This window comes from Amphibalanus amphitrite, unplaced genomic scaffold (genome assembly GCF_019059575.1).
Source record: "Amphibalanus amphitrite isolate SeventyFive unplaced genomic scaffold, NRLGWU_Aamphi_draft 000098F_arrow, whole genome shotgun sequence".
NCBI lineage: Eukaryota > Metazoa > Arthropoda > Thecostraca > Balanomorpha > Balanidae > Amphibalanus > Amphibalanus amphitrite.
Genome location: NW_024881593.1, coordinates 1,062,085 through 1,084,938, shown reverse-complemented (window position 1 = coordinate 1,084,938; position 22,854 = coordinate 1,062,085). Strand labels below are relative to the sequence as shown.

The following is a 22,854-nucleotide window of genomic DNA, read 5'->3' as shown; positions in this document are numbered from 1 at the left end:
CCCTGTCATGACCCGAGACGACCCTCGCAGCGTTGCTTCACTCTCTAGTTCTATCGGAGGAGCGCCCCGAGTTGTTGACGTCAAACAGCCTCCGTGGATAGATATCCGTACCTAAATAGCCTGGTATACCCGTGACAATCATGAAGTAGTGACTAGGAAAAGATTAACACTTTCATCATACACCCGACTAGAATCAACAACTGTCCTTAAGCTATCAGAGATCAGTCATCATCCGCCTTTAGCCCCCACGGCCCACACTACAGAGCGGAGGAATGGTAGAGGCGCGCCGTGTGATGTGGTCGGTTGAGCGCCATCTCGAGGCGAGATCGCGGAACTCGAACCCTACCCCAGTGCCCTCTGGCTCTGCGCACGTAAGCGACCGGTAGCCAGCCGCCATCTAGCAGAACCGCTAAGAAATAGTCCGTTAGAAGTGGCACCTCGCATCAACAAGGGACACTGTCGCTCAAATTGGAGCGTGGGTTTGGTGTAGGACGAACCCATCCGCACCATTGATCTGTGATCACACGACTCTTTTCTAACGGTCACCTCACCAGACGACTGGGGGAGGGGAAACCCGAGCGGGGCCCATCACCTCCCGGGAAACCGTACGAGTGACCGGGGGCCCCTCCCATCGGGACAACTCGTACCAACCGGGGATGAGCTCAGCCGCGCGGCACACCAGGGCCTCGTTTCATAAAGCGAGTCCGTGACTTACGCCAGTTTTTGGGCTTGTATTGCAAGCGCATGTGAAGCGATAAATTTATTTGCCCTTCTCCCTTCTGTTCTTGCTTGCAAGATAAATAAATTCAACGATTCAAGCTATCGTCATCGCTTCACATGCACTTGCAAATTGCAATACAATACCAAAAAAACGGCGTAAGTTACGGACTCGCTTTATGAAACAAGGCCCTGCAGGTCGACTCAGCCAAACGTCTCAACGCTATCCCTTCATCTCACCGCCCTGAAACGGTCTCAATAAAACGGCAGAGGCCAGAGCAAAACAAGGCAAAATATGAAATCAAGTGGCTGCTTTCATATTGTAAGATCGTTGCCAGTAAGATGTGTGCTTTTTCATTTGGCAAATGTTTTTTATTTGCGCGCCTCGCTGCGTTCTAAAGCCAATTTGTTTGACAATTTCTATGATAGGCTTTGAATGTAATAGATACTGTTTGAATGTTATTCTGAATTTAATTTTACACAGATCTTTCATCCCACACCTTTTTGTTACAGCTTCATAACAAACTCAACATAGTTATGCATGCGGTAACTCGACTTGAGGGTTCAGGTAAAATTCGTTGAAATCGGATGCAGGTGTTCAGTCTCCATATCCGCATTTCAATGTATTGCGCCACAAACTAACTGTGCGAGTAGCTGCAATGATACTGCAGCTGCAAAAAGCCGATCAGTGACATAAATTTTGTCATGTGAACTTTTGCCGCTCCGTTAGTTGGTACCGCAGTCCGCCGATTTCCGTGATCCGTTGATTCGCCGTGGTCTGCGTGTCACTTTCCATGGTCCGACCCGACGATAGGTAACGCTGATTCGCAGTAATGCTCACCAACGCCTGCCTGTGGTGTTTCTTTCTGAAGCGCTATTGGTGGTACTGTGTGGTAGGTAGGTATGTAAGGAATGAGGGTCGTAGACTCCTTGTCGAATTTCCCCTTATCGGTTTAATTTTAGCGGTAGGTATTTATTTCCGATGCTAGTTTGCACCGTTGCAGCTAGAATTCTTCTCGAAAGTCACAAAAGGTCTTTGACTATGTCGGTCCGTGCAATGCTTATGTCGGTCTTTGTGGTAGATTCTGACGAGCATATTTAGGATACCGAGTCCCCGGCATTTTTACCGATTCCCGCAAATATTCGAAAATATTCCCACACTGAACAGCCATCTGACATCATGTGCTTGCTATCCAAGCTGCATAGCGCGTACTTCCGTAAATTTATCCAGAAAACTGGTCTTTCAGTTCTTGTCCCACTGTACGTAACGTACCAGTCGCCTTGTTGATAATGTTTCGCGAGCGACTCCTGTGTCGAGTTCCTCGTTTGTACGAGTCATCCTGTCTGAGCATATAGCATTGGCCCGTGCATTGTGCAGAATAGGCTCTGGAGCGATTTACATAAGGTGGTAACGTGCCACATCACATCGGTCCTGGCAGTCGCAGCCATCGCTTGCGATACACCGAAATTACGGATGCAAATTTTAACAGCGCATGAAAAGGTCGGTGCACATGAAAGATGGCAGGATCTTTATACACTCTGCGGATACGATCTATCGGTCTCGCGAAACGCGTTGGCTGCCATTCTCGATATTTAGGTAAGGAAGTGTCATTTTCTGCAAATCACCACCGATGCGTAAGACTCGGCACGAGGAGCTGCTATAGTTCGTCAAAATCGCTGCAAAACACCGCCTTTTCAGCTTAGATATACCCTGCAGTGTCAGATACCCCGTATACGAGTAGCATCATCCGCGGATGACTGATGGCTCGGTATTCCCTCAGTGCGCAGTCGATCTTCAGCCACCTATTTTGAATAACCCGACACGCCACCCGGAGCACATTTCGGGGTTCCCCGGCGGTACCCGAGCACTGGAGCAGACCCGGCCACCTCCGCGGATCGGTTCGGCGTGTGACCCCGTCCCTCCCGGGACAGCATCCCGCCCGGCCGGCAGAGGTCAGCGCGGGTCACCGGTCGAGCCGGGGTTCTTGGGATTAATGACGTCACTGCTCTGCCAGCTGATGCTCGCTGGAATGGATGATCGCATCGAGGAGGGTCGCTCGGAGCGAGGTCATCGAATCCCTCCTTTGTGACGTCACCGTCCATAGCTAGAGGCGCTTCAGAGTTCAGACCGTCTGACTGATGTAACTGATCGACGTGACGTCACGCTGATCCCACTACCTGTGACGTCACGGCTCGGTGTGACGTCACCGGTGGTTGTGAGGCGCGGAGCCGGCGTGGGACGGCTGATTAAGTCCGCGGCCAGGACCTGGGCTGCCGTCCTTGGTCGACCTTGTGGCTAGCACGGGGAGACCACGGTAGCTGATGGGACTTCCTCCTTCCCTCCCCGACGGCCGGGCCCGCGATGAGACGGAGGCCCCACGCGGGAGAGCTCAATCGGTGACCTCAGGCCGTTCCTGCTTTGTCCTATAATAGAGGTATGGGTGCACGGTCCGGGAATTGGGGGGAGCTGGCACCCCGACGTTTTCTGCGTACTACATCAAATGGCCAGGATCGTTCTGCATTCTTCTCTTTAAAACAACTGTTTCGCGAAACGCCCCTGTGTGAATGAAGCCGCACGTTTCTGCGTACTTCCCGTAACAGCAAGGCTCTGGGCATTCATCTATGCGGATAGATACTGCCTGGAAAATTTATGTTCTCGGCAGCTTTGCAACCCTGGTTTATTATACATTGATGATCCTACCGACGCTTCAACTATCAAAACTTATTTGCAGTCAGTGTATGTTTAGGAGGTCGTATTCTTGCTATCGACGATAAATATTAAATATTGGTGGCAGCTCTAAACATACGGTGTGCATTTGGATGACGTGGCTTACCTGGACATCTCCTTCTCCCAGCAGGATACAACTGACCTGTCTAGGAATGCAGGGTCGTTTCACCGGGTACGGGAATTTCGTGTGACTCAGTGATCATGGTAACCCCAGAGACAAGGCCTTCTGTGTTCGCTGGAGTCCGCCTCCGCTCGGCACGGCCCTGGTGCAGGATACAGGCGGCTCGCAGTGCTGCTGGTGGCGCAACGTGGCACAGTTATGCAGCATACGTGACAGTCTGACGGACAAAGATAGTTACTCACTCACTGCCCTGAAATATCACCAGTCAGACCAGCGCGGGTAGTCAGTCATCTTACCAGAGATTCTGTCCCTCTCTGAACATAATGCCAGGCGAAAACCAAGCAAAGAAACTGTCTCGTCTCGAGTGACTACCAACACCCTTCTTTTGCACGTCCAACTAACCAATCCCTGTTGCGACGATCAACTAGCAAAAAGAATGAGATGTTCGTGACTGACATGAGCACCGAGCGATGTGCGACGTCTGGGTGTTAGTTGATAGTCCACGCTGTCACAGCCAGACTGCTGGTTGCTGACCGTAAACATTTGCTGAAGGGGATTCAGCTCTGCGCTGTCGCCTCTGCTCATGCGTCCGCTGGGATTAGAGTAGCGGCTGTACTTCTGGGGACTGACTAGATCTGTGTTGGGATTAGGACCGCGGCTGAACTTACTGTGGGTCGGCTGCAGCTGTGGTGAGATTAGGGCGGCATCTACCCTAGGAGCTTGGAGGATGGGCCGTCTAGCTGAGTTAAGGTCGCTTTTACCTGGCTGTTTGTTTACTTGAATGATATATGTCCTCGGATAGTCCGTGGAATTAGGGCGGTGGATGACCTGCAACGATATGAGGGCAGCTGATTTGTTAAGTTAGGACTGTGGCTGGCCTGTAGATTAGGACTGTGGGCTGTGGCTGACCTGTAGGCCGTGGGGCTAGGACGGCGTCTCCCTGGCAGCCGGCAGGGTTAGAGCCACGGCTGACCGGTCCGCCGCGGATTAAACCCCGCTCATCCGGTCCTCCTTGACCGCCGCGCGCTGCGAGTGCCCGCCCGCGGACAGCGGCGCGGCGGCCTGCGTGCCGGCCGGCCTGTGGAGGTGGCCGCACCGAGCGACCTTCGAGGACGCGCCTCTGCACTGGTACTGGTCCACCGGCCGGGCTGACCGCATCTGCACTGGGCTCTTGTCCACCAGCGCAGTAGGCTGACCGTCTCGGTCGCACTGACCGGCCGACCGTCAGATGGTCGGCTGTGCCAGGGATGGACCAACGTGTGTGCTATTAATTAGCGTAGTTAGTAGTGACTGATGATGCTGTATGAGTACGGCATTTATGATACGTTAGATGCGGTTGCGGTGCAATTCTGCTAAATCATTCCGCTCATGTGGTATGCTTCGTACAACAATCATAGCGCAACTTCTGCCCTTGCAGCCTAAGTAAACAACAATCATTGTTTCGCCGCTCTATGCGAGCTTGCGTGACGGGTAAACAACTTCCTCTTAGCGTTCAATCACTGGCCGCATGATTTGCCGGCTGTTTGTTAGCGGGCGCCGACCCCGCAGAGACGATGTTTACCTCAATATACCCTGATGTTTACCGATCTGTGGATCAAATAGGGGAAACTGCCGACCGGCACTGAACTGAGAACCATCAGCAAACAGAGCCGACGACTCTGGTTCTTGGCTTTATAGACATCAAACGGGGCTTAACAACTGTCAGGGAGATTTGAATGGCATTTCGAAAGGCTGATGCAGCCAGGATATGTAGTTGTGCGGAGGAGTTCTGAAGAGGCTAGTACAACATTTGTCATTTGCTTCTACATATTGGATAGGCTAGTTTGAAAAAAAACATTTTGGGACGATAATCCAGCTCCTCATCTCTTCTTGGTCCGCCGATTAGCCTTTACTTCGATGGTTTTGAATTCCAAGACGATTATAGGTAAAAGTGAGCCTTTTGCAAGTTTATGAGGTAGTGTTCAAATTGTGGTTTCTAGGAATTTCCTTATTCTTGATGCATCGTTGAATCATAGCAGGCGTGGATTTTTATATCATCCCTCACGATGTGATTTATGCCCGATTCTGAACTTTGAATACGTGCCGACATTGACCCTCGCGGGGATGGGGCGTGACTCGCCAAAGTCTCGGTTTGTGGGCCGCTCGCGCTGCAGCATGACGCGTAAATTGACCGAGTGCTGTCGGCAGAGCGCCGTCAATTGGCCATTTCACTCCTCCCGATCACGATTCACGCCGTCTCTCGGTGAGGTCGGCTGCGAAATGGCAGCTCACCCGAGGTCGGGCCGTGTGAGAGGAGCTCACCCGACCCTGGGAAGCTGGTACTCACGAGCAGTGAGGAGGACTGACCCGGCGTTATGGCTGCTGGCTGGAGACGCTCGTCCTGACGGGCGACTGCGTACGGGTATATCGAGTATACGAGTATCGAGTATATCAAGTACACGAGTATATGCATACCAGAGACTCGTTTATAGCGTTTTGCTAGTGGCTAGTTTACTTTATAAGTCTCATAGCAATATCTAAAATAATTATTACATTTTGTGTGCGATTTGGGCACGTCCATAAATGTCCCACTACCGTTATATAACTCCCATTCATAACCAAAGTGTGTGTACAATCTAGTGCAGCCTCTGTGAACCTGTATCGTTTCGAACGGCCCACCGCACACGGTTAACCACATGACCACGGAGCGAGCGTCCCGACTAGGATCCACTTCCAGTTAAGCCGCGTGACATGAGAGGCTGAGAAGGCGACAGCCAGGTCAGAAGGTCCGACCCGACGACCTCTGGTGACCGTAGAGTGATAGCCGAGTACGTGCGACAGAGAGGAGACACTTTAGATGACCGGCGGAAGGGGAGTGTTCTGCCTACAAGTGTTCAATACCGTAAATGATGGCACAGTGACTGTCATTGCCGTTCTGATGAGACATAGGGTCATGTAGAACTGGCAGCTGTCCCTAGTGGCCCTAGTTCATGCCGATGTTGTAGTCACCGCCTGCTGGGTGAACATTGTCGACAGAATCCCCCCGGGGTCTCGATACGAGTATATGGCTTGGTCGTTGTAGGACTCTGTCAAGATGACTTACCTACCCAGAAAAGGAACCGTCTCAGCACGATGAGCTAAAACCGCTGCACAGTGGGCCAGGCGCTTCAAAAAAGCGGAATTAAATCGTTGAGCACAGCTGCGGTGCCAAAAACGATTCGTTACAGGGTAAAATATCATGCTAAAGCCGAATCCGATATCCATTTTCAATTTTGATTGGTTACGCTAGGTCACTGACCTATGACGTCATTATTTAATTTCTGCGCTGCACATATGCCTGGGACAGGCGGGCACTATGCCGCATTGGCCGCGCGTTTGCAGTCTTTTCGTGGTTTCAAGCGTTCAAACATGTGCTATGATGTTGGTCCCATGCATTAGGGTGGGTGTAAAGGTCACCTGAAGGTCAGGTCAGGTCATTGACCTTCGATGACCTCGGTTCACTTTTTCGAGTTTTACATGTTTCTGGGCTAGTTTTTGGAGCTGAATTCGAATTTAGGAACCATTTGAACATTTACGAAGTAGTTTTGGTGCCTTCGTAACATGTTACGAAGCTGTCAGAGGCGGGTTGACACCTACTACGAATACCCGGCAGGACCCATACTGGTTGACCTGACCTGAGCTGACCCGACCTGGCCTAAATGCATGAAGACATCATCTGTGATCAAAACTAACATGATATTCGTGATCAGCATCCCGAAAACCCCTTAGCAGCCACACTATACGACGTTCTAATAGGTCCCGACTTTCGGCCATTGACCTGACCTCAGAGGTCACCATTTGACCTATGACCTTAAAACCGGGTACCGTTGGCTTCGTCTCGTGACGACCTACACGATGGTTTTTTCCGCGAGGCTCTAGCTCAATTAGGGGCCAAACTCGAGGAGGGTTGCATCCCCCTGTGCCGTCGAGGGATGCAAAACGGCCTATGCCGGCGAGGGTTAAACCCTTATTTGTCCATTTCGCGCAAAAATGCGCAAAATATTTGCATTGGGCAGCAAGCTATACACCTTGAGGAAAGTCAGGCAGCAAATATCTTCGTGTTGTTCGGTGACGTTTTCTTTATATCCTTATATAAATTCATTGCGTCGTTGCACTACCACGGTTCCGAACAGGCACTGCAAACCCCACCGCTACTAGTAAGCATGAAATAGTTCCCGGGAACTTGAGTACGAGAAACATGCGCAGAAATACCGGCTGTTTTTTTAAAGCTATTTTGTACGGAATAACTTTAATGATTTTACGCTGAGAGCTTTTGAATCGGGGGAACGGAATATGGTACACAGCAGTCATTTCCATCTCCAGTCGGTAAGTCCTACTTTGCGACGTTATAGCATTATCTGCCTTGACATTGGGGAAAGGAAACTTGCTTATTCGGAAACTTTGGACATTTTTACAATACTCTATCCCATAATTACAGGAATTTCACCGAAGTTGATTTTCGACTTAATTCCGCTTTTTTGATGCGCCTGGCCCACTGTGCGCTGGCGACTATCAACATACTCCTGTCCTGACATTATGTGTCTGTAGTGTCATTTATGCTCCTGTCATAAAAGCGATGACGACGGTCCGAGCGCCGCTATGGTGACTGAGAATGGTGATTGGTTCCAGGAAGTTGCGGTTGTCCGTTTCATAATTTATGACACCGTGCGCTGGTGGGCTTAAATGGTGGATTTTGTGCAAGTGTGGCGTTTTTTTAGTAAACGCAGACCTTTTTTAGTTCTTATTTTAGTTCTTAGTTCTTTTTTCGTCCTGTGGTGAAACATGAAGAAACAAAGCCATAAATGTAATAGTGTGCCCTGCCTTTAATACCACTTAACGGGACATTGTGTAACTCTTAGTTAAACCTTTGACCACACCACACCAGCAGAGCCCTCCAAAGCGAAGAGTCCTGTTTCGCAATGCGGGACATGTCTATGTTGTCATTGATTTGCTATCGGAATGCCCAAAACACCTTGCGAAACCGTTGGCAAGAAACACACAGTTGACCTTGTCAACTGCATTTGCAGGCTACAGCAACATGGTAGAGATGAAAACTTCAAAGCATATAAAGTCGAATGGACGTTCAGTCAATGGGGCAACAATGAAGTCATAAATTTATGAGAGGCGTTGCTACTAAGCAATCAGGATTTCTAATAATGCTACCAAATGTCACATATGCGAATTCAAGCATAGATAATAAGGAGACTGCAACGGGGAGGATACGATAGCACTAATTCATAAAAGGCGAGCTGACATCAGCAGTACCAGTGAGCTGACATTTGCTGAGTCTCTGGGCTGTCCGCTGCTACCCTGACCTGACCTCCAGGGCGGCTCGGGACCGGTCCTGTCCACTGTCAAGACTCTTTGGAGAACGGATATAGCCGTGCCACGAGTCACGCGCAATAAACTTCGAACTTCACGGCGACTGACGCAAGGTAGCCACGCCCAGCAACGCGGACAAGTGACACTTTGTGGCCGTTAATCTGACCTACCGTCTGAGCAGCCTTCACGTATTTGTAAGTGCTTTGTGACTGCCAAAACGTGAGTCAATGCTGAATGCTGTATCAAGAGGTTTGCTGAGTCGACAATCGATGCAATGAAACCCTAACATGGTCACATTAAACGCGCCACCATTCCAACACGCACCTGACGTGGTAATAAAACGAGTATAAATTGATGTATCTAACCGTCTCTATGCATGATACAATTTAAATCGGGCCGGCTGGCCCGCGTTTGTAGCGAAGGAAAATGGAGACTGCAACGAGGCAGGCACGGGAGCACCAGAAGTTTGGAGACTGCACGAGCGCACATAACGGCAGCACCAAATAGCTGTCCGCGGATTACAGCATTTCTCGTACGATAATCTCCAATAAGGCCACGCAGTGAATGCAGCAGCAAGGTTGCCAGCCGCACAAGGCCCAGGACATCACAAAATAAATCGCATCCCACGTTCTTGTTGGTATGCTGAAGGGACGTGTGTGGTTCTAGTAATGACATGAAAACTATTACCAGTCACCAGTTATTTTCGGCAGGTAGACAGATGGTTTTCTCAGACATCTTTTTAGGAATTCAACGAGTATGATCCCTTGGCCAGGCACCGTGACGTGAGTGGAAAATTTTGGGCAGACGCCGCACTGGGCCCCTTGACCAGGCATCGGAGGCGTAGCGTCAAATTTATTGTGACTTGGCTCTCATGGATTAGGCGTTTCGAGCCATCTTTCCGAAAGACAAAAAGTTGCAGTGTTTCATATGTGTAGTATGTTTTCTTTACCTACGACACCCGGTAACCGAATGTATCCGAATGTATCCCAATCTATCCCGGTGCTGGTGCACTGCAAGCATTACAAACTGTTCGGTAATACTGACTTTCGCCGGCTATGCAAGAAAGAACAATACTATGGGCAATGCTAACACAAACAATGCATCGGCAATAGGGAATGGTGCTATCCTAGTTTACGCAAATGAAAAGCGGGTTTCGTAGCGATTACCTAGGTATTTCAACACACATGATTTATTTTTTGCGCAAGTTAGACTTTAACATATATGATTTTCCACCATCAAACATCGCTACTGCCGATTAAGAATTGTTTATGCCAGATCAGTTGATGCTAGTTCAGGCGTTTGCTCTCGAATGAGCTTTCTATACGTTTTGTCAATATCCGCGTTGGGTCTTAAAATCGATGAGTGTGTTTGGTTTTACCCACCGCCAGATAATCCATGGCTTTGTCCACCAGTAAGGCTGTGCTGCCAGGCTTTGTCCGTTTTCCAGTGTCGGCTGCTCCCCGTCTGTCACTAGGTCCATGTCAGTAAGCCCAGTAGGTCCTTGTTTATTGACCAACGCTCACGGTTCCTGGCGCATTTCCGTCCCATTTTTAGCGTAATTCTTCAGCCCCGTCACAGCGCACTTTTCTGTCAAATCTGTCCGTCTGAACATATTAAAAAAATGTTTTCAATAACTCAAACTGTCTTTCTGTTCGTTGATTCGTCTGCCAGTTCATACATCAGTTGATTCGCCGTCCGTCTGTTCTTCGGCTCGTTAGTGTTAGTCCGTCTGTCCACTCGTCCGTCCGTACGTCGAACCGTTCATCCTTCTGTTTGTCTGAAACTTAGACCGTCAGTTCATCCGTATGTCCGTCCGTCCGTCGTCTGTCCATCCGTTGGTCGTCTGTCCGTTGGTCCATGATCCTTCCGTCTGACCGTCTGTCCGTTCGTCCGTCCGCATGTCCGTTTGTCCATCCGTTAGTCGTCTGTCCATCCGTTAGTCGTCGGTCCGCTGGTCCTTGATCCTTCCGTCTGACTGTCTGTCCGTCCATTGGTCCGTCTTCCCGCCCGTCCGTCCGCCCGTCCGTCTGTCCGTATACGCCGGGCCCGACCTTGACGCTGGCGGCTGGCGGCGGCGGTTGCCCGGAGTCCGGCCGGCCGGGCCGTGTAGGCGGCAGGTTATATCAGCGCTGCGGCCGGCGGGGCCGGTAGTGACCGGCGCGCGGCGCGCACTGAGGGCCGCTCCGCCCTCTGTCCACCCGGTCACTCCGCCGGCGCAACGTGCGCTCCTCCGCTCTGAGAGTCCATCGGAGTCCGCGGATTCAGCCGGGCGACTGAGCGTGCTGTGGGACTCCGTGTGATTCGGTGAAGATTGTTGAAAGTGCGTCAGTGCGGGTTTGCTGAAAATTGCGGTTCTCAGTGATTGAGCTGGACTCCAAAGGACCGTTTTCGTGGAGATTTTGTTGTGATTGGACAAGTCGTCTCCGATCATCTAAACCAAAGGTAAGACAATACGTTTGGGCATTCGTCGGTCTATGAGTGTGCTATTTTTCTATAGACGAAACTATTGCATGGACAGTGTTAGTAGTTTGATATGAGTTGTGCTCTGTGACTGTGCGTTAATTGAGTCTGTGAGTGTTGAGATCATCCTTGAGCGGCAGTTGTTTTCATCATGCTTCTACTTATATTAAAATAAGTCATGAAAAAATCGTTTGAATTTTGGAAACACCCCGCTTTATTTGAGCGCCTTTTTATCATCCTATTTGAATAGCGAATCTTGCTAGAGTATTGGTGGAACTAATACATAACGCATGTGAATCCATGCTGCTCATGAACATCGCATATCGGCTGTAGGTTTATAACCTGCATGCAAAGGCCGGGGGGCGGCTGAATCGACACCTCTTAAAACACTCATGACCCGCAAGACCTTGGTTTCCCGAGAGGGGACCTGCGAACACAATCGAGCCACGATTGTGTCGGGACCGAGAAAAAATGTCATAAAGTAGGTCAGAACTCGGGACAATCGGCGCTCTTCTGAGGCCTTCGTGTCATCTGGGATGTCTTGACCTTACCTACACCAAGTCTGTGGGCTCCAACGATCGTGCTTTAACTATTCGGAGAACCCGGATGCTCTAAATACAACTGTGGGTGTGTGTCCTTGATCGGCATCTGATGGACGTTTCCACCCGATCCGTATAATGGAACTGGATTCCTTGATTGTAAATCCGGCCCTCCAGGAAGTGGGCGCGGCGCCCAAACCTTGAACCATTTGAGACGAAAACCCCCGCTGTTGCGTCATTTCATCACTGTAGTGCTCCACGGGTGATCATGACCCACCTATTCTTCTCCCGGGCGCAGCCTTATTGGCTATTACACGACACGCATTTGTGCGTGAGACGCTGCACCGCGATGAGGCGCGGCGGATCGGTCGGATCAGGTCGGAGTCTGGCTCGCCACCGGTCATTAGCTGACGGCTCCGACCTTGTCTCGCTGTAGCGGCCATGTCCGCCGCAGAGACCGTCAAGGATTCGCCGCCGGTACTCCCTAATCGGACAGGGCCATCGATCCCCACGGCTTCCGCTCCGGGCTGGGCAGGATTCCGCTCCGTGTGTACGCACCTGAGGGGAACACTGATGAGTCGATAAACGGCAGTTGTCAGAAAAAGCCGTGGGTTTTTCCTAACGTCACCTTGTGATGGGGAGACGTTCTCAGTGATATCCTTCATGATTCCGTGTCCTCTATGAAAGTGGTCTCTTTGTGTGTGTTTTTTTAAATGCGTTATCATGTGTGACGAGACCTTGCTACAAGACTCGGCTAGATCTCTGGCCCATGGCCGTCTCTAACACCCTTGAGCAGCGATCCCCGCATCGCATCATGCTCATGTCGCTCTAGGTCTTCTGCGCCACGTTCCCCGTTACGTCCACACGCCGTACCGTGGCCATGCGACCAGCACGGCCGTCCAATACAGTTCATGGCTGTAGGTGACACTTTCACGGACCGCGTCACGGCCGAAGGTGCGCCGTCACGAGTCACAGACGACAGTCACGGCTCACGGCCGTACGCGCATCCCGTGACGCTCGGCGCCCAGTCACTGTCCACAAAACACATCCGACTGACGTAATGATAATAACGTACTGACGTAACGGTGCACATTGCTCGAGAGAGAGGTGTGATCTATACGGATGTCGAGCGCCCCAGTCGCTCCGACCCGGCTCCCGCTTCGGGCTTGGAACGGAGCCACTGATCCAACACGGGCGACAGTGTCAGCCCGAGCTTACGAAGCCATGAATCATGTATGGTGTACTTGGCCTTGTCGGGACTGAGTGGGTTTAAGAAGGATCGACGCACCCACTTGCACACTTTTCTAGAGCTGGATGAAGCACTGCTTTCAGTCACGAAATTTGATTATTTTTTTTCTTTAGAAACCTGTCCCCGTAAAAGTCACCACACCCGTTGTGAGCACTGTCGTCACCAGCGATAACAGTGATATAAAGCCAGCAAAGAGCCGGTGCATAGGTGCGGCCTCCCTGTCCAAAGCGAAGGGTTAGGAACATTTTTGCGTTTTATTGTTCGTACAAAGCTCCTCTCGCGTCATCTCAACTCTCCCGAGCTCTATTACCCGTTCGAGTGTGCGGCGGTGTAATCTCTGCGCCGCACTGGCCGGTGACGTTAGCTCGCCCCTCCACGGCGGCCGGACCGGTGCGGTGCGCTGGCCCCGAGAGATGACCTCGGAGGGCACACACGTCATCATCGGCAGTCGGGCCGGCCAGCGGACCCGGGCCGGCCGCTGGACCCGCTCTGTAAGAGCAGCGTGACTCGCGGCCCCGGCCGCCGCCAGCCGGCCGGCCGGCCCCGCTCGGACCTCACGAAGCCCGGCCTGATTATGACAAAGTCATCGGTGCTCCGATGTTGCTATGAGATTTCATCATTCGGAGTTATTGATGGCGCCAGCGTGCTGCATCTGGCGTGTGTTCATCGTCCGTTGGATGAATCTCCCTGTACTGACGAGGGAAGCGCCCGGTGGTTTGCGGCTGCGGCGGCCGACGTATCTGAGCGGTCGAGCTCCGGCGCCACGCCGCCGGCCCGTGACCACGCAGTCAGAGGCCGTCGCTGGGCCGGCGACAATCCGACCAGAGACGGCTCAAGGCCCGCGGATTAGGACGCCGGCAGCTGCGAGAGGCGCCCCTCGGCTAGCCATGGCCGGCCGGCCGAGCGGTCACAGTCAGAGGAGCTCGCTGCACACCGTCTGAGCCGCAGTTAATCCCCGATCTACCACCGGGAGAGCGAGGAAAAACGAATCGAAACGGTGGCGCTGCAGCGAGACAAGTTCTCACAGCGGCGGGTAGTGGACAAGTCGCGGCCTCGGAACGGTCAGGTTATTTTTAAAACCAGTAGCACTGTTCTCAGAGCTGCACTACCTTCCTCAAGATAAATCTAACTTGGGATGTGTGTGCGTGATTCTTGGGACGATACCGGTGGCATTTTATCACGTGTCAGCCTTTTATCCCGTACAGGTCGACCTTGCTATTTCAACAGTTACACATGTTTGTTACCGGCTTCTAGAATGTTATCCTTTCAAACACGCGGCTTAAACCCACTGTGAGGCTTCCACCTGACAGCACATACTGATACACTACCGAGGATGGAGCCCGTGTCGGGGACGGCGTGCCGAGCAGATCCCAGAGTGCTGTCCAGTGTCCTGTTGTATCTCCTACCTACAAAGGGATGCACTCCACCTTCAAGGAATTGAAAACTCCTTACGGGACGAGTCGGCGCATTTACATTTATGTCGTTGTTTATCGTTGTTTCACTTAATGAGCAGAAGTCTTCTGAGTTGCATATTAACTTGAATGTGGGAAGTTTAGCGGCTTATTTCGTCTTAAACTTCGACGAACAGAATAAAGCTCTAAGATCTTCCTCGCTCTCTGTTCGTGACACAGTGTAATAACACTGTGCTGGCCTTGTTTGGCGCTGCCGATGTCTTATAATGGACTAAGCTGGTTTGGAGGTCTGCACCACTTGGCATGCATGCCGCCCTCGGCGCCGCGCCCTCCCTCTGTGTCAGGTCACGCCCTCGGCGGCATTGTCCACTGACGGGCGGGGGCGGGCCGCTGACGGGCGTCCGACCGAGCTGTGCGTACCGCCACGGTCAACAGGTGTGGCTAGGACAATGACGAGGGAAGAGAGGCAGGGAGGAAAACAAGGCCTCCGCGCTCTGCCAAACGAGTCGTTCACACTCTGCTCAGCTGAACAGTGGACACTGGGCACTGGGCAGGGCAGGTGGGGAGGGGTCGCACGGTCCCACCCACCCCCGAGTCCAGTCCACGGTCAAGGTGCTGGTGCGGCGTGGGTGCAGCCGCCGGGTCCTTTCTCTGACTGAGCTGGCACTCTGCCATGGTGCAGTGCTGGTCAGCGGTGCAGTGGCCGCCCAGCGCTGGCCACTGGACGACGGGGCCACGGTACCCGACCGCCGCCGCCGGCCTCTGATTCCGCTGACACGATTCAGAGCGAGGTCACGCGCCGCTCTCGGTCAGGTCACGCCATGTGGGTGTGAGTGCCGGACGGTGGGGCCGCGGCTGACCACTGGAGATCAGCTGATCGGCATCAGCTGACCGGCCGATCAGCTGACTGCCTGATCAAACATCCCGGAGCTGCTGATTCAATATTTACCGAACTGTGATCGCTACATGAGAGCTAACAACCTGGTGTATTTAAGACACCTACGATTTATACGAGCAAGTATTTGCCGTACTAATAAAATCGCACATAAAACTACTTATGCTTTGCAGCACGTTGCCTCGCTCAATGCCGTTGACAATCACGAACGGGCGCTGTTCTTTGGTGTTTCAGATGCGATTACGGCAGCTGGCGTGTCTGCTGGCGCTGTCGGCGGCGGTGGGCGCCTCGCCCGCGCCGTCCGCCGCCCCCGCCCCCGCCCCCGCCCCCGCCCCGGGCCGGTGGCGGTTCGACGAGACGGTAGCCGGCGGCGGCACGCGGCAGGCGCGGCGGATCGCCCCTCCGTCGTCCGATTCCGTCAACATCCTCCGGCCGGCGCCTGAGACGACCACCACACCGGCGCCGCGCGTCACCAAAAAACTGGTGACGCTCGCGCCGGGAGGAAATAGCATCCAGGACATCCTCTTCAATAACGGCTACCGCGACAGTCCGGCGGACGCCGAGCCGGCCGTCAACAACATCGACGATGAGAGGAATTTAGACGGACTGGCGCGCAAGGACGTCTGGCTGCTGGATGGAAACCTGCTCGTGCTGAAGGGCGGCGCCTTCTCCGGCGGGTTCACAGACACTGAGCCGCTGGACGACTACCAGGCGCCGTACCGACAGCCCAAGTTCCCGCCGCCAGAGTTCCTCGGCGTCGATGAGCTACCGCCAGACCTGTTGGCTGCCTGGCAGTTCGGGTTCCCCGGCCTGGACGGCCTGTTCGAGGCCCGGCCGCCGGCGCTGGGTCCGGAGGGCACTCGGGGGTACTCCCCGTACGGGAGACCTGAGTCGCGGCTGGAAGAGCCGGAGTCGGTGGCTGGGCCGCACTCCAACGTCGGAGCGCAGCCGTACGACGGAGGGGAGCCCTACGCGCCGGGTCAACCGCATACAGACTCCCAGCCGTATGTAGACGAAAAACCCTACACCTACGAACAGCCGTATATCGACGGAAAACCCTACACCAGTGCAGAGCCGTACCCGGAGGAAAACCCCTACACCAGCGCAGAGCCGTACCCGGAGGAAACTCCTTACACCAGTGCGGAACCATACTCGGACGGAAAACCCTACACCACTGACGAGCCGTATGTCGATGTTCAGAAATACAAGGACGGCCGATCATACGCCGAAGTCCCCTACACAGATAGTGGGTTTCAAGACGGCGAAAAACCCTACGAAGAGACGAGTGAGCCGGTGAACCCGGAGCTGATGAAGGGCTACAGCCCTCTGGGCCGGCCCGAGCCGCGGCCTGACAGTCTCTACGAGACGCCCAGGATCGAATCGCTCCCGGAGTCCCAGATCCGGATATCGCCAGAGAGTCGGCCCGGGTTCGGTCCGGAGTCCACATCGCCGCCCATCCAGCCGCAAAACGGGCAGAGCTACGGCGTGCGACGGCACACGGCCGTCGCTGCCGGTGGGGGCGGTGGGAGGGTGCGGTTCCCAGACGAGCCCTTAGAGGCCGCCCAGCCGCCGTCCTCCGAGGCAGCTCGGATCGGCGCCACGCGCACACGAACGTACTCGGTACGCACGAGCTACTCGAGTACGTCATCGCAGTCATCTACCTCTGTGCGGGGGCATAACGCGCGCTACCTGCCCCCACCGGGCAGTCAGCGTGGCCCCAGTCCCCGCTGAGACCGGCACGGGACCTGAGAGAACCTCGTGAATTAGCACGGGCAGGACCAAACGAGTTGGGCAGCTTGTCAAGAGCGTTCGACAGACTCAGTCATTTGCCACGCTCGGCTGGAAGTAGTATGGATCGGTGTGCGCCGTTCTCACCAACTCTGGCGAAAAGGAGTCTGTTCACCTGTTATTGCCCGCATCGCACGGGAACACTAACCCACTCGGCACAGTCCAGTTACGAGCCATCCACTCTGACGCTGTTGACCTGTCAGTGCCGTCCCGTGGTGACCTGACCCTGCTCAAGTTTACCGTCCAGCCACGTCCTGAGCGGTGCGTTCGGCTCACCCGCGCCATCGGACCGGTGATCTCAGCCAGGGTAGTGAGTCAGTGACCAGCACCCGTGAGCTCGTGAGGGCGGGCACAGTCGCCGCGCCGTCCGGCCACTGCTACAGGGTCTGCCGGAGGTCCCAGCGACCTCCGAATGCCCCGACTGCGCGCTCGTTCGGCCGCTATACAAGGCATTGCTGATGTCAATATTGTTGTTGTATGTTTGTATGTGTGTTTGTACAATGTGGCACTGTAAATAGGCACTTGTTACTCATCGTGCATGAACTCGTGACTTGTATCGAATAAATAATCGTGTTTATTACATGTTTGTCAAAGCAGCTGCTTCGAAAAGGTAGCATAGAACCATCAAGAAGACGCTTCATTTGTAGCAACACGTTTTAAGCAAATCAGTTGAAGTACAATGATGCACATATTAGTGAACGCGGTCGCACTCTACATAATCACGAATGCTACGATCGGAAAACAACTGTTTTGTTGCCTCGTTTATAATGAGGAGGCATTCCGTATGACTGTACCTGGTACGACAGAGCGGTGACATTAGCTCGACACTGACCTTATGTGATTTACTAATTAGATGCCATAGATATTTACATGGGAAAAGGGAAGGACGATGTGGCGACATGCATGCCAAAGGGTCCCCCTTTTCCCGAAGTGCTTCGCTAACTTTGTTGGTTGCAACTTATACCAACAAGTCGCTACCATTTACAATGTCACGCAAGCTTATTCCATGCGACCATGCAAGGAAAGAACAAAATCTAATTAGTAAAAACAGCGAAGCAAAACAACCCACTAAGGACATTCCGAATAGTATCGGATGTATCTAAAAAAGGGTCTAGCTAGAAATTCAAACGGAATGACTAAGCTGGGTGAAATTGTTCGCGACGCTTTGTTTCTACGAGTTACCTACGACATACCTATCCTTTACCAAACAGGGATGTCGATTGGTCCTCGCTGGCAAGGACAAAGAGACACTCGGGTAGTACCTTATTGAGATGGTCCCGGTGTGGGTACAGAGACGCCGCAGGAATCGCTCGAGAAGGGATCATCCCGTACAGTAGGTCTATTAAAAAAGTCCCCAGCACCAGTGGGCGCTGCCTTCGCTGAGCCGAACCCCCGTCTGCCTGTCCCATATCGCGCCGGGCTCAGGTCAGGTAGGGTCAGCGGGACCGCTCGGTCCGGCCCGCGGGCGGTGGACGGGCGGCCGGTAACGCTTTCCACCAGCCAGCTGTAGAATCCAACAAACGGGACGGCCACCGCTCAGCGCAGCGAAACCGGTGTTAAAGAATGGCAGTAGATGTTCATGGCCACAATGATTATGATATAGTCATTGTTAGCCCGTGCCCCATAGGAATGCCTAGACTCTCACGCCCTGTTGGAGGGGAAATGGGGATTGAGCATCATTCTTATAACTCAGCCTGGGGCATTTAAGTGATATTCGAAGTAGCGTCAAAAGTAGCAAAAAGAAGGAAAAAAAATACTTCAGCCAATTTTGGATCGGGTCATAACCAGAGGTCATTTCAATAGAGGTCATCGATGGTAAAATTTTGCTTAGACAGGGTGCGTTGCGCGCACCGGTGCACTGGGTTTCCAATTTCCATGGAAACATCAACAGACTCGGAAGCTCGCAACAAGGGCGCGGGAACTACTTTCCGACTGGGGGCACACCATGATAGAGATCAACCTAGGGTCCCCCCAAATCTAGTTTTCTCACCGGTTTTAGGCCACTTATTTTTCATTCCTCGGCTTTTTCAATAAAAAAGAAAACATTTGCAAAAAAGTGTGGTATTCCGTCTCAAAGCTGTAGGGGCACCGCCCCTACGGCCCCAGAGTTGGGGGGGGGGCAAGCTACCCCCACTGCCCCCCCCCCCGGCTCCCGCGCCTATGGCTCGCAACGCTAGCGTGGAGCCGAATTCATATCAACCGCCGCAACAATGCAGCAGCGCAGCGCAGCGTGCTGCAGCGCGGGGCCGTGAAACACCGCCCAGGGCTATCCATGTGTCAGGGTAATCCAACCCACGGGATGGGCTCGGCCCCAGCTGAGCATGAGGTCCAGGACTCCCGCCCAGGCCCCCTGTCTCCCCCTAATTCCTATCATCCTTCCCACTCTGAAATCGACCGAAAGAGCCTAACCTAACACAACAATTAGCTTGTTTACCGCTATGTCTGAAATCTGAATAATATTGTCAGATTTAATTAGGGTCAACGGCTTAGCATGTAAATTACAACTGCCACCATCGGTATTATGAGAAAACCAATTGCTTTTCCACAAACATTTAAAAGTTTTTAGCTTAAAACTTGCATGAAATTAATTTTACCAGCCTCGTGTTCCTCTTATCAAAACGCTTCGAATGAATCAAAAGTTGATCTTTAAAGGTCATTTGAAAAATCTGGCCTATGTTCAAAGACATGACCTGACCAGAAATGGTCATAATGCATAGCAGGATATTAGATCCGTATCGTGGAACTTCGCAAACACTTCAGATGATTTCATAACTTAAGCATGTCTATCAAAAATAATTATTACATGGCTCATATGTAAGCTGGATGTGTGAACATGCTTACGAGTATGTCGAACGCAACTGATAATGTTCTGTTGGCCACAATTTCTATATTTTATTTATCCTCCCGAATTTCATATTTTTGTTAATGACACCTTGACGATGTCGAGAAAAAAACGCTAAGGAGATTTAACAGCCTGAGATACATTCAGTATAAGGAAGGTTCAAGGGTGCTAGATTCCTTCCGTCCTAGCCATGGGTGGAGAACCTGCCCCGGCCACCCCGGCCGTGGCCGGGGTAACTTTCAGCCGACCCCGGCGCGGCCGGGGCAGCTTTTTCCACTTTTGTAAATCCTAAAAGCTGTCTCCATACAAAAAAAAAAACTGCCATCTATAAAAGCGTCTCTCATTATTCTTATCTACCTTGAAAAGTTCTTGAAAATTTACTTTATTTTCATTTTGGAGCTTCTATGTTTTTAAGCCTTTTCATCGCGGAGCCAGACATGTTTCATCAAACAGATTACAGAAGTAAATCATATTTAAGGGCCGTTATCGTAAGATGGCACTGTAATAACATCACAAGACAGGACGAGGGTAATATCAGTGAGATAGAAGGACGAGCTGCTGGGGCTCAAGGCTCCCCCAACTTAACCCGCGCCAGGGTGGTGGCCTAATCGTAACACGTTGAGTCGAGAGGTGGGCTTTTCGCACTCCTTCTAACTCGGCTATTGCGGATACGAGGCGAGAAGCGGAACGACGTTTGAAAGAGCGACAAACGTGATCAGAGAAATCTGGCCATGTTTTAGGCAAGCTCAATAATAAAATCACCATAGATCATCAAAAGCCAAATTTCTCTGATTTTAGCGTTCTCCGACAACTTTTCTCACAGTTCATGAACATAACGGAGCTTAAACACTGCAAACAAAACAGTCGACTACTCGTTTAAGGCTCGGTCGCGAATAATGTTTCATGTGCGAGCTCAAACCAATAAGAGGGTCAAAACGGTCAAATTTGACGTTTTGTTTTGTGTGAGAAGGTTGCAACTTCCACGGAATAAGCTTTGCAAAGGGCATGATGGCATTTTTAGCACGATCATCCAGCAAATTTGACCTGATGACCTGACCTAGCACTAGGTGACATGCGTCCGAAACTTTAAGGCGTGTTTCAAAATTGTTGTTACAATTACGAAATCTTCCGCACCTGCGTGCAGCAGTTTTCCCTAAAAACGCACAAACGGCAGACATCCATTATTCTATGCCACAGAATAGGGGTTTGTTGATAACCGTTAACAAATATTTGCCAGCATCATCGTCTTTCTGACTTTCGGTCGCCGGCCGGGGTAACTTTTTCAAACATTCTCCACCCGTGGTCCTAGCTATCCTCAGGAAAAACCAATCCGCATCGCCCCTAGTCTTCATGCTTCCCTCTCTGAACTGGAGGTCACCCCACCAGCCAACCTGTAGTTGATGTCGGATCCATTCCAGGACACATAATCCTCTTCGGGTGACCGTTTGGGAGACGGCTGGACCGTCCCGACAGTGCAATCGTCCCACTGGAACAGTCTCGCTTCCGCAGATCACTGTCGCTGGCTCGCACAACCCAATTACTACACCACAGCATAGTTATGTCATAGCTCCGCAAGGGCCTTTTCAGACCGAAAAAGATGGCCTCCAACAAAACAAACAATTTTCTCATTCAGTATTGTATCTCATTAAGCACCACATGTTTTCAGAGTGTTTATTATGCGTTCCGTCCAAAAAAGTGCAGTTCAATTTTCTCCCATTGACTTGAGTGGTTGAGCGATCTCAAAATTGACCCGGCCTTTCTGTCAACAACGTCAAACTTGCAAAGTAAACGTTTCAAATACATATACTGTTGTCCATTAAAATCGCTGAAAGTTCTGAAGCGATCGATTAGTCGGTATATTTAGATATGATGAGCACATGATCTTTCCTTGAGGTAAGGTCACTTGACATAACCTGATGTTATGAGTTATGACCTTGAATTGAAAGACTTGGGCGGGAAATATGGGCAATTTGAAAATCTTAAAATGCTAGATTTTAACAATAATTGCAAACACTATCCCGGCCGAATAGTGAGTGAGAAGAAAGCGACTCCCCGTTTAGCTCCTATAATTGAGCTAGCTACTAGAGCCTCGCGGAAAAAAAACGAGCGCTTGCGTCGTTACGTGACGCAGCGACTGGCACCCCATTTTAAAATATCAGTGACCTCTTAGGGCAGGTCGAGGGCCCCAAGGCATTTGATCGGTTCTTGGTAAATAACTAAACGCATTATTGTCATTTCGATACAATTGTGTTTTCTGTTCTCAGACGCGTCGATTTATATGCTTTTTTTTGTTTAGGTGAAGCAATTTAGGATGTTTACCTGACCTCAGGTCAATGTCATGTTAGGGCAACGCAGGTCACGAAGCTGTTGAAAGGAGGACATGCTGCATAACATTTGATTCGGCAAGTCTTGCAAAGTCCACTGATGGCTGTCCCGACTGGCTAGCTCATTTTGATCGGGAGTTATTGACGAAACACTCCTATGTCCCTAGTGACGTCATAAATGACGTCACGCAAGGTGAACAATGCAAAAGTGAAGCATTAGACCTTGCCAAGAATGTTTGAAGTCACGATTTCATGTCCTTGAGGTATAGTTTCATATCATTTCCGACGCCAAATTAACAGTTTCCACAATTCCCCATTATGCTTATACGACACTAAGTGCATTGCGGATTGCATCATTTTATAACCGACAACCGTGCAGAGGTTTACCTAGACGTCATAGTTCAGTGACCTGACCTGAAAACGTGGTTGATGTCAAGTG

At 51.7% G+C, this 22,854-nt stretch overlaps 1 protein-coding gene across 1 annotated transcript; it reads left to right on the top strand.

The window, feature by feature from the left end:
- The first annotated feature begins 10,990 nt into the window (after window positions 1-10,990).
- LOC122380486 (cell surface glycoprotein 1-like) lies at window positions 10,991-17,826 on the top strand. The gene is made up of 2 exons (XM_043363680.1): window positions 10,991-11,348; window positions 15,696-17,826. Exon 2 carries the CDS (start codon window positions 15,696-15,698, stop codon window positions 17,190-17,192), a length of 1,497 nt encoding a protein of 498 aa, XP_043219615.1. The 5' UTR covers window positions 10,991-11,348; the 3' UTR covers window positions 17,193-17,826.
- Window positions 17,827-22,854: the final 5,028 nt, after the last annotated feature.

Excerpts from the sequence above, each read along its gene's own strand:
- LOC122380486 (XM_043363680.1), top strand. The coding sequence starts at position 15,696 with ATGCGATTACGGCAGCTGGCGTGTCTGCTGGCGCTGTCGGCGGCGGTG.